This window comes from Seriola aureovittata, chromosome 22, assembly GCF_021018895.1.
Source record: "Seriola aureovittata isolate HTS-2021-v1 ecotype China chromosome 22, ASM2101889v1, whole genome shotgun sequence".
NCBI lineage: Eukaryota > Metazoa > Chordata > Actinopteri > Carangiformes > Carangidae > Seriola > Seriola aureovittata.
The window spans coordinates 20,433,628-20,449,557 of record NC_079385.1 but is presented as its reverse complement, the minus strand read 5'-3'; the positions used below and the strand labels follow the sequence as shown (position 1 = coordinate 20,449,557).

The 15,930-nt window shown below is 42.7% G+C and overlaps 1 protein-coding gene across 1 annotated transcript in view; it reads right to left on the bottom strand.

Moving 5' to 3' along the window:
• Positions 1–15,930, bottom strand: part of LOC130163747 (receptor-type tyrosine-protein phosphatase R-like) — a 34,668-nt gene that overhangs the window by 11,179 nt on the left and 7,559 nt on the right. Inside the window, exons 3-8 of the mRNA XM_056368106.1 lie at positions 5,282–5,395; positions 5,018–5,167; positions 3,645–3,752; positions 1,988–2,110; positions 1,780–1,901; positions 1,546–1,680 (exon numbers count right to left, since the gene is read on the bottom strand). Of these exons, the coding sequence (XP_056224081.1) occupies positions 1,546–1,680; positions 1,780–1,901; positions 1,988–2,110; positions 3,645–3,752; positions 5,018–5,167; positions 5,282–5,395 (752 nt within the window). The remainder of the gene's footprint in view (positions 1–1,545; positions 1,681–1,779; positions 1,902–1,987; positions 2,111–3,644; positions 3,753–5,017; positions 5,168–5,281; positions 5,396–15,930) is intronic.

The window sequence follows — 15,930 nt, the reverse complement described above, 5'->3', positions numbered from 1 at the left end:
ACAGCGAGGTGTCGCAGCAGAAGAAGAAGACAAAGACAAGGTGTGCTTTGAAGGGTGTGTGTAGGTGGACTGTCGTCTCGCTACGTGTCAACCTGCTTCCTCTCCAGGATGCTGTTTCTTCCTATTCGTCTGATTGCTGATTGGCTGCCATCCAGAGTCGACAACACACACACACACACACACACACACACACACACACACACAAAAGAGACACAGACACCAAGAAAAACATCCTGTTCTCACTCTCAGCCTGAAATCTTCCTCCCTCTCGTACCTTCAGAGGCTCTGGACGCTGATGTAACCAGAACAAAATGGCCTCCGAGCTCCGACCGCTCGTTAACGGAAGAGTCACGAGCGGCAGATAAAGGCTAAAGTGCTCGACTCCGAGCGGAGGCCCAGATAAAGATGTTTTCTTTTCACTTATGAAACTACTTAAGAGGGAAATGAACTGAAGCAGCGCCGACCGAATAAAAATACAACTCCCTGAGAACTACACACACGGCTGATTAAGAAAAATGAGGTTATTTAACCAACAAAAAGATTCTCACGATCAAACTCAGCTTTAAAAAACATGTCAAATTAAACGTTTAGACCCAAACACAGCGAGTCTTCATTCCCTCAGTTGGTGTTTGGATGATGTTGTGGAGATCGATGTCTGAACTCCTCGTTGTGTCTCAGCTTTAAGTCTCCTGCTTCTGTTTGTGCTACAGAAGAATAAACACCAGAATTGGACTGTTTCTTCTGATTTGATGTTTTTGTTTTTTTGTTTTTTAAGTTTTAAGTTATAGTTAATAAACTACTTTAACTTCCATATAAACTAAATAGACTCATTAAATAACTTGAATAATTTACAACTTCTGAGGCGATAAACTGATTTTATTATATAATGAAATAACCTGAGACTATGTGACGCAACGTTTGTGATTAAATAGCTGAAACATAAACCTGGGAAAAGTCCTTTAAGTGGCCGAATGAGGTGAAGGACTCTAATGTACATTTTCCTGACGTGGACGCTTCCCTTCATATAACACACACACACACACACACACACACACACACACACACACACGTCCATTTAAAGCCTCCTCATCGACACGTACGCAGCTCAACACCTGACTGCTCCAACAATCAGAGGTCAGAGGTCACTGTTCTCTGAACACACACAAACACACACTGTTCTTCCGCTGCTGAACGAGGTGCTTCATCTGAACGCTCGTTATCTGCGTTTCTGTCCAAACGTTACGAAACGTTTAAACGTTTTTAAACGTTACGAAACGTTTAAGCGTTCGATCAGTGACATGTTTCTGCTTCTCGCTGCCGACTGTTGAGATTTCTGTCTGTGTGGATTTGATGGGAACTACAAATATTTCAGCTTTTAAACCAACGGCGAAGAATCAAACTGTAAACATCTGTAAAGTCGACCTGCTGATGAAGACTGTGAGATATGATCAAAAGCTCCAGAACAAGAAAGTAAGCAAGTAAGACCATCAGTGTGGGACAGACACCGAACTGTCCAACTGTGTCTGAACGAACCACATCACTCACCTTTCTTGCAGACCTGCAGCAGGTTTCATCCTGAAGGGGGAGGGGCAGGGCTTTAGCTCGTTATTGGCTGTCACAGGGGCAGCGCTGGCGAGGGGGGCGTGGTTGTTGCTGTTGACAACAGGGACAGGGGCGGGGCTAGAAGAAATAGTGGGAAAATGTGTTTTTTTTTTTTATATATATATATATATATATTTCAATTGGAGAGCTGTGGGAAACATTAGTCAGAACAATTACCTGGGCAGAGGGACGACAGGTGGAGCGAGGCGGCGGCAGGCTACAATTGGCTGCTGCTGGGGAATGGGCGTGGCTACAGCTGGAGGGAGCTCAGCTTGGACCATGCTTCCTGACGTCACAGCCTGGAGACGACGAGGACGCTTTAATGAGTCATGATACTTTTTTTTACACGTTAACGGTCAAACAGTTTTTGGTGTCGGGTGCCGACCTTAGTGCCCTTTGACCTCTGGGCGGAGTCTGGAGGGACGGTGGGGGTCAGGTGGAGATCAGGGGGCGGAGCTTTCAGCTGTCTGTCAGAAACCTGAACCTTCTCCTTAAGTCGGTACAAAACCTGGAGGTCAGACAGAAAAGAAGAAGAAATTAATTAGTGTTCAAGCTTAATGAATCTCTGCCGACCAGGAACCGGATCCGAAACAGATCCAGATACCGAAGCGCAAAACGTCCAACAAGTGCCGCTGCCTTTAAGTTGGCGCCAAAACCTGGTATTTTTCTTTAAATGTTTCTTTAAATCAGACATTTTCCTGCGCTGAATCAAAACACTGGCTAACAATTATATTTCATTTTGATAAACTTTATTCAACACTGAGCAGTTTTCGTTAAATTAAAAAATAAGTTTATACCATGTTTATTTCCCTAAACAAAAGGTATCAAAAAGTATTGATTCTTTATTGGTATTTTATTGCCACTAAAGTCAAATTCCAAATGATATGCAACATTATTTATTTATTAACCATCATTTCAGTTAAAGCGAAATTTTAGAAGTCAGCAATGTTTCAATTAAAATGTTCAAAATCTATTTAAAAATACTTTTTTTAAATCTGTAAATTTATTGTTTTTTGTCTAAAAATTATGTTCATATCAAATTAATTAGTAATATAACACTTTACGTTTGTCTTCACCCTGTTCGCTGCCAATTCAACATCATCATTATATATAATATATATTTTTTATTTGTTTTAGCTACAATTTGTGCTCATGATTCATTTTTAAGGTGATTTTAAGTTTATATTTTTGTCAACAGGACCTGATTTCAAACTGAATCCAGATCAGTGAGAATTCAGCTGAACAACAGATAAACAGTGAGTGGAGAGAAAACTCAAAGCTCTAAGACACAGGACATAGTTTGTGTGTACAACAGCTCCCTCATGTGGATCAAATGTGGCTCTACAACTGACTCAGAGAAATACTTCTCAATATTTCTATACAGGCTACTGGGTTTTTATTTGCATTGTTCGTATTAAACCATTATTTTTATTTCCCTGTTTGTTATTTATTTAATATACATTCATACTTCATACATCTCTGCTGTTGCTTTTAGGGTCTTTATCTTTTCTGTCTGTCTGTGTGTGTGTGTGTGTGTGTGTGTGTGTGTGTGTGTGTGTGTGTGTGTGTGTGTGTGTGTGTGTGTGTGTGTGTGTGTGTTAGGTTAAACCAGGACATGATGACCTTTGACCACGGACATAAATTGGCTAAAGGCAGGTTGGCTGTCTCAGCCAATCAGAGCGACCGAGGTGGAAGGTTTAGAGACGTGTTGCATGATGTCAGCGATTATGCTGATCTGTGTGTGTGTGTGTGTGTGTGTGTGTGTGTGTGTGTGTGTGTGTGTGTGTGGGATCTATTTTAAGTGCACAGCGGTCAGTTTCTGTGCGCATCTCAAAGCTCACCTGCTATTTTTGTTCATGTTTGTGCAGCAGGGAATAAAGATCATAAACAAATAAATAAATAAATAGACTCAGTCAGTGACATCACTGGGGTGATCACTGTGGGGGCGGGGCCAATCGGTCTGAACCCCTTCAAAGGTTTGTTTGAGGATCACAGTGTAGATGCAGAGGGGAAGGTCCTGTGTGTGTGATGTCATGTTTTACCATCAAGCAGGTGATGACGATGACAAAGATGGTGAAGAAGAGGACGACGGCGTAAAACCCTTCTCTGCTCCACACGTGATCCCTCTGCTCGCCCTGCAGCACGTTCTTCTGCAGACACAGACCAAGGAAATTAATTCATGAATTTTTATAAATCCGGATTCTGACCTTTGACCTCACAGATCCAGTACAGTTATTTATGTTTTTTTTTGTTTTTGTTTTTAACAGGACTGATCTGATTAAAGGATTCTCTCCCACACTGATATGTTTTGCTACAGCTACATAGCTAACGTTAGCATTAGCAGCTGTTTACTGTACAGTCTAGAAGAAACATTGTGAGTTCAGCGTCAAACTTCATTCCTTAACTCACAAAACAACGCCATTGTTTACTTTTGTTTTGCTTCTATTTCTATCACCTCTTGTCTTCTACTGCAGTTAGCATGCTAACCAGCTCTGGCTCAGGTGACTAGCGTCCACATTTTCCGATACCGAGTCACTGTAGCTTCCAGTCTGGCCTGAAGAAGTAGCTGCTCAGAAACCTCTTGTGTTATAAACAAAACAGCTGAAGCTCTCAGCAAGACTGGAAAGTAAACAGCTGTTAATGCTAATGTTAGCTGCGTAGCACTACAGCAACAACAAAACTTAAAAATAGCTCGTTGGGACACCTGTAGGAACTGCTTACATCAGATCAAGGTTTAATTTACTTCCACTGCTGCAGAGGAGCTGTAAGTTAAACTTAGTTTACTGCTCGTCTTTGTGCCATTTAAAGGTTTTTGACGGAAACTGAACTTTCAATAAAAACTGAAAAAAATTGAGGTATAGCACAGCAGATCAATTAGCACTGATACCAGTATAAAACAATACTGCAGCTGATTGATCACATGTGAAGAGATGTGAACGAACAAACTGTCACAAAAATGAACTTAAGTCTGTTTTTTTTTCTCTCCAACTTGACGAGAAGACGTTTCCAGAGAAGAAGAAGCAGTGTGTTAATTTGTAGATTTTTTGTTCATGCACACACCGACAGTGTTAAGAGCCGCTGCTTTACAGCGAGCACAGAAACCTGATTTGTTCTGCAGGAGCCTCTGATTTGTTACAGTAATATTATTACAGCAGAGCTGTCACATCGCTCTGCTGCCAGTGAGAGTAATAATATTAATATAATCTATAAAGCTGCTCTGTTCTTCCTCAGGCTGATCGATGGGACTTTAATACTTCCATTAAACTTTTAGAAGAAGCACTCTGCTCTCTAATAATCCCAATCCATCCTCTCCATTCGCCTGTCTCCACGGGGACTAACGAGGCTGCTTAACGAGCCGCGGTTACCTAGGAGACGGGGCAGCAGGCACATTAACGGTTTTCAAACACAGACGCACCTCAGTTGAGACCTCAGTGATGCCGAAGTGTCCCAGGTGGCGGTGAAGGACCCTGACGTTCAGTGATTGGATGACCTCTTCAGCAGGGCGGGGCTCCGAGATCCCCAGCCTATCAGAGGACACGAAGAGCTCGATGCCATTCTTCTTCTCCTGCAAGAGCCGTCCATCAGTCAATCAATTAAACAACTGATCAATCAATCAGTCAATCATTGCAGTGTGATGCGTGGATGTGTGTGTGTGTGTGTGTGTGTGTGTGTGTCTTACATTGAGCCGGTTGATGTGAACGCGTCCTGCAGGAACTCCGAGCGCTGCTGCTACACCTTCCCGAAACCACCGAAGAAGACTGACGTTCAGCCTCCTCACATCCACAGCCAGGTACTGAGAGAGAGAGAGAGAGAGAGAGAGAGAGAGAGAGAGAGAGAGAGAGAGAGAGAGAGAGAGTCAAGTTTCCATCCACATTTAGAGCAAATTTCAACCCAATTTTCAGAAAATCTGCAAAAAAAAAAAAAGAAGAGATTTAAAGCTTGTTGCTGTATAATCTCCTGAATATGAGTTAACTGGTTAATGGTTAATTCTCCAGTGGCTGCATTAAACCACTGCAGAAGAAGAAGATGAGGTCATTAAAAGATCAAGGCAAAGCTCAAACGATAGAAAACCATGTGGATAAAATGATGAAGATCTGACACTTCTTCATGTATGTCACGATTAATTCACTAAGTCTGTTTCTGTTGCACTCTCACATTGAGCTAACAGTTCACATTGAGCTAGCAGTTCACATTGAGCTAGCAGTTCGTTTTAGCTAACAGTTTGTTTTAGCTAACAGTTTGTTTTAGCTAACAGTTGACATTTAGCTAACAGTTGACATTTAGCTAACAGTTCACATTTAGCTAACAGTTCACATTGAGCTAGCAGTTCACATTGAGCTAGCAGTTCGTTTTAGCTAACAGTTTGTTTTAGCTAACAGTTTGTTTTAGCTAACAGTTGACATTTAGCTAACAGTTGACATTTAGCTAACAGTTCACATTTAGCTAACAGTTCACATTGAGCTAGCAGTTCACATTGAGCTAGCAGTTCGTTTTAGCTAGCAGTTCGTTTTAGCTAACAGTTTGTTTTAGCTAACAGTTTGTTAACTGCAAACAGGTTTTGCAGTAAATTATAATACACAGCATTTCAACCCCATTCAATTGATTGTCCAATCAGTGTTATGGTTCAGAGCAAGATGTCAACATCACTGCTGGTCAGATTTATTGTATATAAATGTAGATTTTTACATTTACACAACCTTTACATTTTGAAGTAAGAAACACTGACTGATCAATGTGATGATCGTCTGTTCAGAAACTTCACAGTCTGCAGCCTCATCACCAAACAGATCGAACCATCACATCATCCCGCTGATATTTCATCTCCCTCTCTGCTTCACTTCATCTTTCTACACCCCCGACTCCCCCATCTCCATCTCCGTCTCCGTCTCCCTCCTCTTTGTTTGGCTCCTCTGGTTTTCCCAACAGTCTCTCAGCTTTCAGCAGAAGTGATATGGAGACAGGTGAAACACAGACACTAATGACTCATCCTGGATTTTACTGTAATCAGTTTCTCAGTGTGTGTGGAGGAAATATACAGGAAGCACTTTTTAGGTAGCGACCCTGAGAGCTAATGAACGCACACACACACACACACACACACACACACACACACACACTTCACAGTTACTTCTCCATTTGACAAAAACCCAAGAAATCGTCTCTTTACAGAAACTAGAGCCTGAAAAAGTTGAAGCACAAATGAAACAAAGTCGATGGAAATGTGCAGAAAAACAAGCAAATTCACTCGAGGTGATAAAACCTGAGACAAAGATGTGATGGAGAATTTCAAGTGTTATCTACTAAATGTTCACCAGGAGAATATTTGATTTTGAAACTCTGTGTTGCAGCTGGAACGATCAGTCGATTACATTTTAAAAGTCAAATCAGCAACTACTTTAATGATCAGTTCATAGTTTCAGTAAAAAGTGACGTGTTTGTTCCAGCTTCTACGAAGTGAGTATTTCATGTTTATATTAAAGTAATAAAATGGAGAATATTTTTGTGTTTGGGACAAAACAAAGTTCGTCAACATCAAAACATCCAGTCGACTAATCGAGAAACTGATCAGCTGATTGGTCGATCGGCTGTTGGTGGCGAAGGAACACAGTCCTGTGAACGTCTCTCAGACACAAACTACATGTGAACTTCCAACCTGCTGTCCTCGCTGTCGGTCACCAGGTCTCAGCTCTGCATCGACTCCACTGGAGACTATAACAAGCTATAACATATAAATCAGACAGCTCTAGAGTGACTGGGTGGAGAGAGGCTAATAGTTTCCCCCTGCTCCCAGTCTTTGTGCTAAGCTAAGCTAAAGGCATCCTGATGCTAATGTCCACCTGTGTAAAAACAACAGAGGAAAAAAAACAGTCGTCTGCAGCTTCAAACACACAGACTGCTGCTGTGTGTGTGTGTGTGTGTGTGTGTGTGTGTGTGTGTGTGTGTGTGTGTGTGTGTGTGTGTGTGTGTGTGTGTGGGCGGTTGTCTGCTAATGGCTATAACAACAACATGTTCTGTTGCCACTTAATTCAATATCAGGAACAATAACCACAGCCAGACAGGCTCAACACACACACACACACACACACACACACACACACACACACACACACACACACACACACACACACACACACACACACACAGCTGATGTTATTAGCAGCCTGTGTCTGGTTGCAGGTTATTCTGTTAAACAAACTCTTTTTTTTCTCCGTCTCACAACAGAAATAAAAAACGCTGCTGAACCAACAAATAACACGAGCAGTGTGAGATGCATCTCATCATTATTTTCATTAATTGAAATTGAAATTATTTTCTAGATTAATCAGTTAAACTTTTGGTTCTATAAAACCTGTGAGCCCAAAGTGACGTCATCAAATGACCGAACAACAGAGAGAAGCAGCTGTAGAACATCAAGAAACAAGAGATGATTAAGGATGTATCACAACTGCTTAATATTCTTTAAACTCTAAACTAATTAATTAATTAATTTAAAACTATTTTATGGCATTTGATGGATTAAACTGTTAATCAATTAATGGAAAATTAATCAGATTTATGGATAATGAAAATAATTGTAACTAGAAGGAATATCAGAGTGAAACAACAAGACCAGACCTCACAGAAAACAATTTATAGTCAACGATCTGGATCTGCCCCAAAACGGACAGGATCCTTCCCGGGTCCATGAACCTCCTCTCCAACAAGTTCAGTGGAAATCGGCTCAGTCATTTTTGTTTAATCCTGTTGACAAATCAACAAAACAACCAACAAACAGACGCAGGTGAAAACAACCTCGGAGGAGGAAGTAACAACAACAACCAGACGACAAACTGATGTTTCAACATCTAAACAAACAGACAAGCAACAAAGAAAACAAGTAAACAACAACAGCCTGGAAATAAAAACTTTAAAGTCTCTGATTCACCTGAAACTTCTGATAAACAAACAACCTTACCACGTAAACATGTAAACATTGTTGATCGTCCCTGTCGCCCACAGGAAGCTTTTCACTCAATGAGCACAGACACACAGAGCGACCTCCTGCCTTTCAGTCAGCGCTCAGGGACTTCTCGCTCCATTTCCTGATCTAGTCATGTCGGGATCTCTGATTGGCTTAGAGGGGGACAGAGCTCAACCTGCCACCTGATTGGCTGTTGTCCAGGTAATGCCATTATCCCACAGCGCTTCCTGTCAGGATCAGGTGCTATTTCTGTCCGACACACACGCACGCACACGCACACGCACACACACACACACACACACACACACACACACACACACACACACACACACACACACACACACACACAGGGTAATAACCACTAATTAGCTGATAGCCCTCTGGGCAGTAGGGGGAATCCAATTTGACCAAATCAGATATCAGATGGGGGGGGGGGGGGGGGGGGGGGGATAAACAATAAAATATAAAAAGGTTAAAAGAGGGAACGAGTGAAAAAGACAAAGAAAAAAGAAAAAATTTCAATTTCAATCCACAAAAATGAGGCATTAAAGTGATGAACTCTATTTTTTTTTTTTTTTTAATCAATTACAGCCACAATGATCAGGCCATTAATCAATCCATCAAATAGTTGATCAACAGAAAATTTATCAGCAACTATTTTGATAATAATATTTCAGTCATTTTTTGTAAATCAAAAATCTATTTAAACTAAAGAGAATGAATATTTCTGTCATATATAATCACTTATTTCTTCATGTTTTGCAGCTTCTATATTTAATAATCCTGAGCTCCAGTGTGAACACAGACAGAGTCTTACTGTTTTACTTCTTATAAACTTTTGTTTTGACAAAATTAGTTTAAAATTAAAGTGTAAAAATGTTTGTGTTCAGATCTGACGACTGTGAAGAAACATTTGTGACGCAACAAGAAGAACGTTACGATCCTCCATGATCGTCTTCATCACCCCTGAATCTTTATTATTATTCTCTTTAATCACCTACACACACACTTTCACTATGTTTCCATCAGGGCAGCAGCTAAACATTATTCTCACTGTTGATTCATCTGAAGATTATGTTTCATCAAATCATCTATAAATATCAGAAAATAGTGAAAATGGCTGTTACAACATTTTCAAATTTTTTTGTTCAGTTCAAAATTCAAAATATGAAATGTATCATCATATGTGACGAAGCATCAAGTTCTTAGATCAGAGAAGCTGGAAGTCGTGTTTTACTAAATGACTAAAATCGATCATTTTGATTATCAGAACATCAGTAAATTAATTTTCAGTCGATAAACGAATCCATTAATCAACCAATCGCTGCAGCATCTTGTTGTCATGGTGAGTTTTCTGAGCTTTTATCATCTCCAAAGGATTGAAAAACAACAGGGTTTTCCTGTGTTCTCCTGTTGTGAACGTCACGTGTTACTGGCTGACACTGTTTATTTTCCTGGATCAGTGATGAACAGAAAAAAATCTACGTTTCCGTGGATACGCCTGAAGAATGAAGCGGTCGCAGCGACGGCGAGTCATTTCCTCCAGCGTGTTAGTGAAGCTGCTTCTCTGCAGAACGCTGACGGGAAAAACGTGAGCAGCACGTGCCACATCACACACACACACACACACACACACACACACACACACACAGCTGAATGAGTGGGTTGACGTGAGGTTAGATTATTCACGCTTATGTTGCTTCCTTTGAGGAAAAAACGGCTCCAGAGCAGCTGAGTCTGACAGGAGACCTTCTTATTCTTCCTTCCATCATGTTTTAATGGCCGACAGTGGAAAATATAACTAAACTAATATTTCACTAATGTTACTGGGGGCGGCAATTTAAGATTATTGTCATTCTGAATGAACCTGCAGGTTGTTTTCTTGATTTATCGATTAGATCAAATGGTGGGAAAATGCTCAGCACGACTTCCTAAAGCCAGAGACGGTCTGTAAACCTCAGGGTCCGTGACTTCTGTTGGAAATCATGGAAGATCAAGAGAAAATATTCACATTAAAGGAGCTAAAACAAGAGAATTACGATCATTTGATTATAAAATAGCTACTGATTCATTTTCTGTCAGTCGACTGATTAATCAACTAATCTAAATATTGGTCACAGCTTTATCTGAACAGTTTCAAAGTTTCAAAAAAAATGACTTGGTTACAGCAGCAAATAGCTGCTATTGATCAATGTATTGATCCATGTATTGATCTATAAAACCACACAGCGTCTTTAAAACGGCGAAATCCTGCAGAAATAAACGGATGATGTGCAGGTAGAATGTGTTTTAATCCAGGAAGCACATGAAGCTGCAGTTATCAGAAGTGAACTGAGCTCACACACACACACACACACACACACACAGACACACACTCACACACACACACACACACACACACACACACACAGTTCGGGATGAATCATGTTTCCCTCTGTGGGTTTGAAGTGGCGTCAAAGTTCCCTCCACTCGCAGACGTAACACACACCGCTGATATGAATTATTTAATAGTGTAACAAACAAACACACACACACACACACACACACACACACACACACACACACACACACACTGTGTGGGCTGAGGTTTGAACCCTCCTGCTGTGATTTTAGCGCTTCCTCTTTAAACATTTGCTTTTGTGGCTCCTTCATTAAAAAACGAAATAAAACTCAAACTAAACAGCGACGCTCAGCCAATCAGATCTCTTTATAGTAACGATCATAACCAGCTGATCATGAAGTTTGACTAATTACTTTACATTTTCTGTAATAATGAAAATAATAGTGAGGCTGAAAAGGTCTACCAGAACCTCAGAGGATTCACCACGGTAACAACAGAAGCACCAGGTCCAACAGACCAGAGCCGGACATTTCATCTCTCAGCAGGACGAGCACACACGAACAAAACCAACCGTCTGAGAGCTGAAGTCAGTTCAGCCTGAACAACAAATATCCAACTGTCCCGATACTTCTGGCCTGGACTGTATTTACAAACTCAGTGACTTGCACTTTCCAATGATGTAATTATCTCTGATGTATGTAAATGTAGAAATCACAGAACAAACTGCAGCAGAAGTCTGTGTTCAAGTTTCCTTCAGTGTCACGTTAACGCAGAGACACTCGTCTGTACGTCCGTGATGCGCTGCCTTTCTTAATGGTGCCAGTTTCACAACTGAGTAAATGTAAGCTAACACGGGCTAAAGTTGTAGCTAACGCTCCGACATGAACTTCACACAGGAAGTTCTGTGACGTTAAAGTGTCTCGGTGACAAAATGTCGAGTTTTTACACACAAACAGAAAACGTTCATAAAAACAGGTGGATGTCATCACACGCAGCGAGCGTGAGGTGATCTGCCGTTTCCCCGACAACACAACAACAAGCTGGGTCTCTCACACACACGCACGCACACGCACACACACACACACATACACACACATACACACACGCACACACACACAACACACACACACACACACACACACACACACACACACACACACACTCTAGTGTCTTGCAGGCATGTGGTGTGATGCAGCGATGGGAGGTGACTGGGGACCATCTGGGACTTACACAAGCTTGCTCCATCCTCTTTTCAGCTTGCACCTAAACACTGGTGCATTATGGGAAAATATAATAATATAATACTACTAATGTGTTATAGATAAAACATACAAACTAATTAATACAGAGCAACTTGCTGATTACGTTCCCCAATAAGAAAACAGCAACAAATGTCTTTCAGTTTAATACGAGAGAAAAACAGAAAATATTTCAGGCTGAAAAGTATTTTTTCTTTTATGCATAAAAATGTTTTTAACAGTTAATCAATTATTAATTTAGTTGCATATAATTTTTCTGCCAATTTACTAATCACTGCAGTGTCGCAGCTTTTATTTCTTTTTATTAAATGTGTATTTTTTGTGCATGAACAGAAAGAGAAACTTTTTCCTCTGATCATTTTCTGTTTGAGGCGTATTTCAATCCCTAAACCTCCGTCTTTCTTCCCTGCCTCCATCCATCAGTGACGTGGATCTCATAGTGATGTGATGGGACGGCAGCGGCTCGCAGGGACGGGTCATGTGACCACGGGCAGAAAGTCAATTAACACAGAAGAGAGTTACGTAAGACCAGTGTCGAGCCTCACAGCGGTTTCTCATTGATAAAAGCAGAAAGAGCTGCAGAGGAAAAGAGCGGGAGGAAAATCAAGTCGTAGTATCGTAAATACAGACGCTTCCTCTCAGACTAACGACCTTTGTTTAAGTCTCTGTTATTCTATATGTGATTCAGTCTGTGGCCTCATGCAACACAGGTCTGCAAAATAAAAACATAACATGACTAGTTCCAGGTCACATCCCTGTTTATCCAGAGTCTGATAAAATATCAAACAGCTGTGTGAGGTCACAGTGACCTTTGACCTCCGACCACCAAAATCTAATCGCCTGATCTTTGAGTCCAGGTGAATGTTTGTGCCACATCAGAAGAAGTTGCGTCGAGGCGTTACTGAGATATCAGGTCCACGAGAGTGAGACTCTTCCAGGCAAACTGCTTTCTGGCAGTGTTGTCAGGAGGTTGCTAAGGTGTTGACAGACGGTTGCTACGCAGCTGATACACTGTAACCAATGTTTGCGTCTCCAGGTTGTTGCTGGGTGGTTGCCATGTTGTCCTGTGTGGCCTCTAGTGGATTTCTGGGTTGTTGTGATCAAAGCTCAACTTTTCCCTTTCATGAAAACAACAGACCAGTGTGACCGATGAACGTGTCACAGCGTCACAGAGTCACAGCGTCAGAGTCACAGCGTCAGAGTCACAGCGTCACAGAGTCACAGCGTCACAGAGTCACAGAGTCACAGAGTCAAAGAGTCAAAGAGTCACAGAGTCACAGAGTCACAGAGTCAAAGAGTCACAGAGTCACAGAGTCACAGAGTCACAGAGTCACAGAGTCACAGCGTCACAGAGTCACAGAGTCACAGCGTCACAGCGTCACAGAGTCACAGCGTCACAGCGTCACAGCGTCACAGAGTCACAGAGTCACAGAGTCAGAGCGTCACAGAGTCACAGCGTCACAGAGTCACAGCGTCACAGAGTCACAGCGTCACAGAGTCACAGAGTCACAGCGTCACAGCGTCACAGAGTCACAGCGTCACAGCGTCACAGAGTCACAGAGTCACAGAGTCACAGCGTCACAGAGTCACAGAGTCACAGCGTCACAGAGTCACAGCGTCACAGAGTCACAGAGTCACAGCGTCACAGCGTCACAGAGTCACAGAGTCACAGCGTCACAGAGTCACAGCGTCACAGAGTCACAGCGTCACAGAGTCACAGAGTCACAGCGTCACAGCGTCACAGCGTCACAGAGTCACAGCGTCACAGCGTCACAGAGTCACAGCGTCACAGAGTCACAGCGTCACAGAGTCACAGCGTCAGAGTCACAGCGTCACAGCGTCACAGAGTCACAGCGTCAGAGTCACAGCGTCAGAGTCACAGCGTCACAGCGTCACAGCGTCACAGCGTCACAGAGTCACAGCGTCACAGAGTCACAGCGTCACAGCGTCACAGAGTCACAGAGTCACAGCGTCACAGCGTCACAGCGTCACGGAGTCACAGCGTCACAGAGTCACAGAGTCAGAGCGTCACGGCGTCACGGCGTCACAGCGTCACAGCGTCACAGCGTCACAGAGTCACAGAGTCACAGCGTCAAAGCGTCACAGAGTCACAGAGTCACGGAGTCACAGCGTCACGGAGTCAGAGCGTCACGGCGTCACGGCGTCACAGCGTCACAGCGTCACAGAGTCACAGAGTCACAGAGTCACAGCGTCAAAGCGTCACAGAGTCACAGAGTCACGGAGTCACAGAGTCACAGAGTCACGGCGTCACGGCGTCACGGCGTCACGGCGTCACAGAGTCAGGGCGTCACAGAGTCACGGCGTCACGCGTCACAGAGTCACAGAGTCACGGCGTCACAGAGTCACGGCGTCACGCGTCACGGCGTCAGAGAGTCACGGCGTCAGAGAGTCACGGCGTCACGGCGTCAGAGAGTCACAGAGTCACGGCGTCACGGCGTCACAGCGTCACGGCGTCACAGAGTCACGGCGTCACAGAGTCAGGGAGTCACAGTGTCTGTGCGGCGTTCAGCTCTGTGACTTCATCAGGTTTCTCCAACATAAATATATTATTCAACAAAGTACAGATATAGATACTTAATGAATTTTTCATTGCGCTCCTACAAAGTGTGTGTGGGTGTCGTGGAGTGCGTTTGATTCATCAGGCGCTGTGCAGGGTGACCCCCCCCCCCCCCCCCCGAGGGACCCCTGGATCCTGAGCAGACGGACGGACAGGTAACCAGGAAACACCCAGCATCCCTCGTCTGTCTTTTCATTTCCACCCGAGGTTTCTCCAGATTGCCTCCACTCCCACCATGCATCTGTGCTGATGACACCTCTGACTGTTGAGGCAGAGGATTGTGGGAGTGCTGGCGAGTGTTGAGGCGTGTAGATATTCAGTTAAATTAATGATCTGCTACATTTCTCCTAAAAATAAACGTGGCTCAGACGGTGTGTCCTGATTCCACACTTTCCTCTGAGGCGAGTTCACAAGACACGAGTGGACTCATGATCACCTGATCATTTCTTCCTTAATTAATCAATTCTTCATTTTGAAGTCCACAGTCCAAGGTCACGTCTTCAAATGTCTTATTTTGTTTTGTCCAACCAACAAGATTTCAGTTCTTCATCGTGTCCGACAAAGAAAAGCAAAGAAACTGGAAACAACAATTATTCAATTATCACGCAGATTCATTTTCTGTCAATCAACTAGTTTAATTAGTCAAATCATTTCATCACTCGTTTTAAAAGTTCAGTTTCAAATGACGCTTTAAGCAGCTGAACGGAAACGCACCTTCTGTCTATTATAGTGATTACTTTCATTATTGATCCATCTGGTTTGTAAAACACCAGAAAATGAACATGGTATTTGTTATAAAGGCCCGAGGTTCATTCTTCAGACACTCAGACTGCTTCATGTAATTATTGATAATAATTGATTATTGAAATAGTTGAATTTTTTTTTCCCGGTGCTCAAAACGTTCCTGAGACAGAAACAGAAAAGCTTCTGGTCTTTTCCTCTCTGACATTCAACATCCATTTATAACTAGGACACCTCTCCCTCTCTCTCCCTCCCTCTCTCTCTCTCTCTCTCTCTGTCTCTCTGTCTCTCTCTCTCCCTCTCTCTCTGTCTCTCTCTCTCTCTGTCTCTCTCTCTCTCTCTCTCTCTCTCTCTCTGTCTCTCTCTCCTCTCTCTCTCTCTCTCTCTCTCTCTCTCTCTCTCTCTCTCTCTCTCTCTCTCTCTGTCTCTCTCTCTCTCTCTCTCTCTC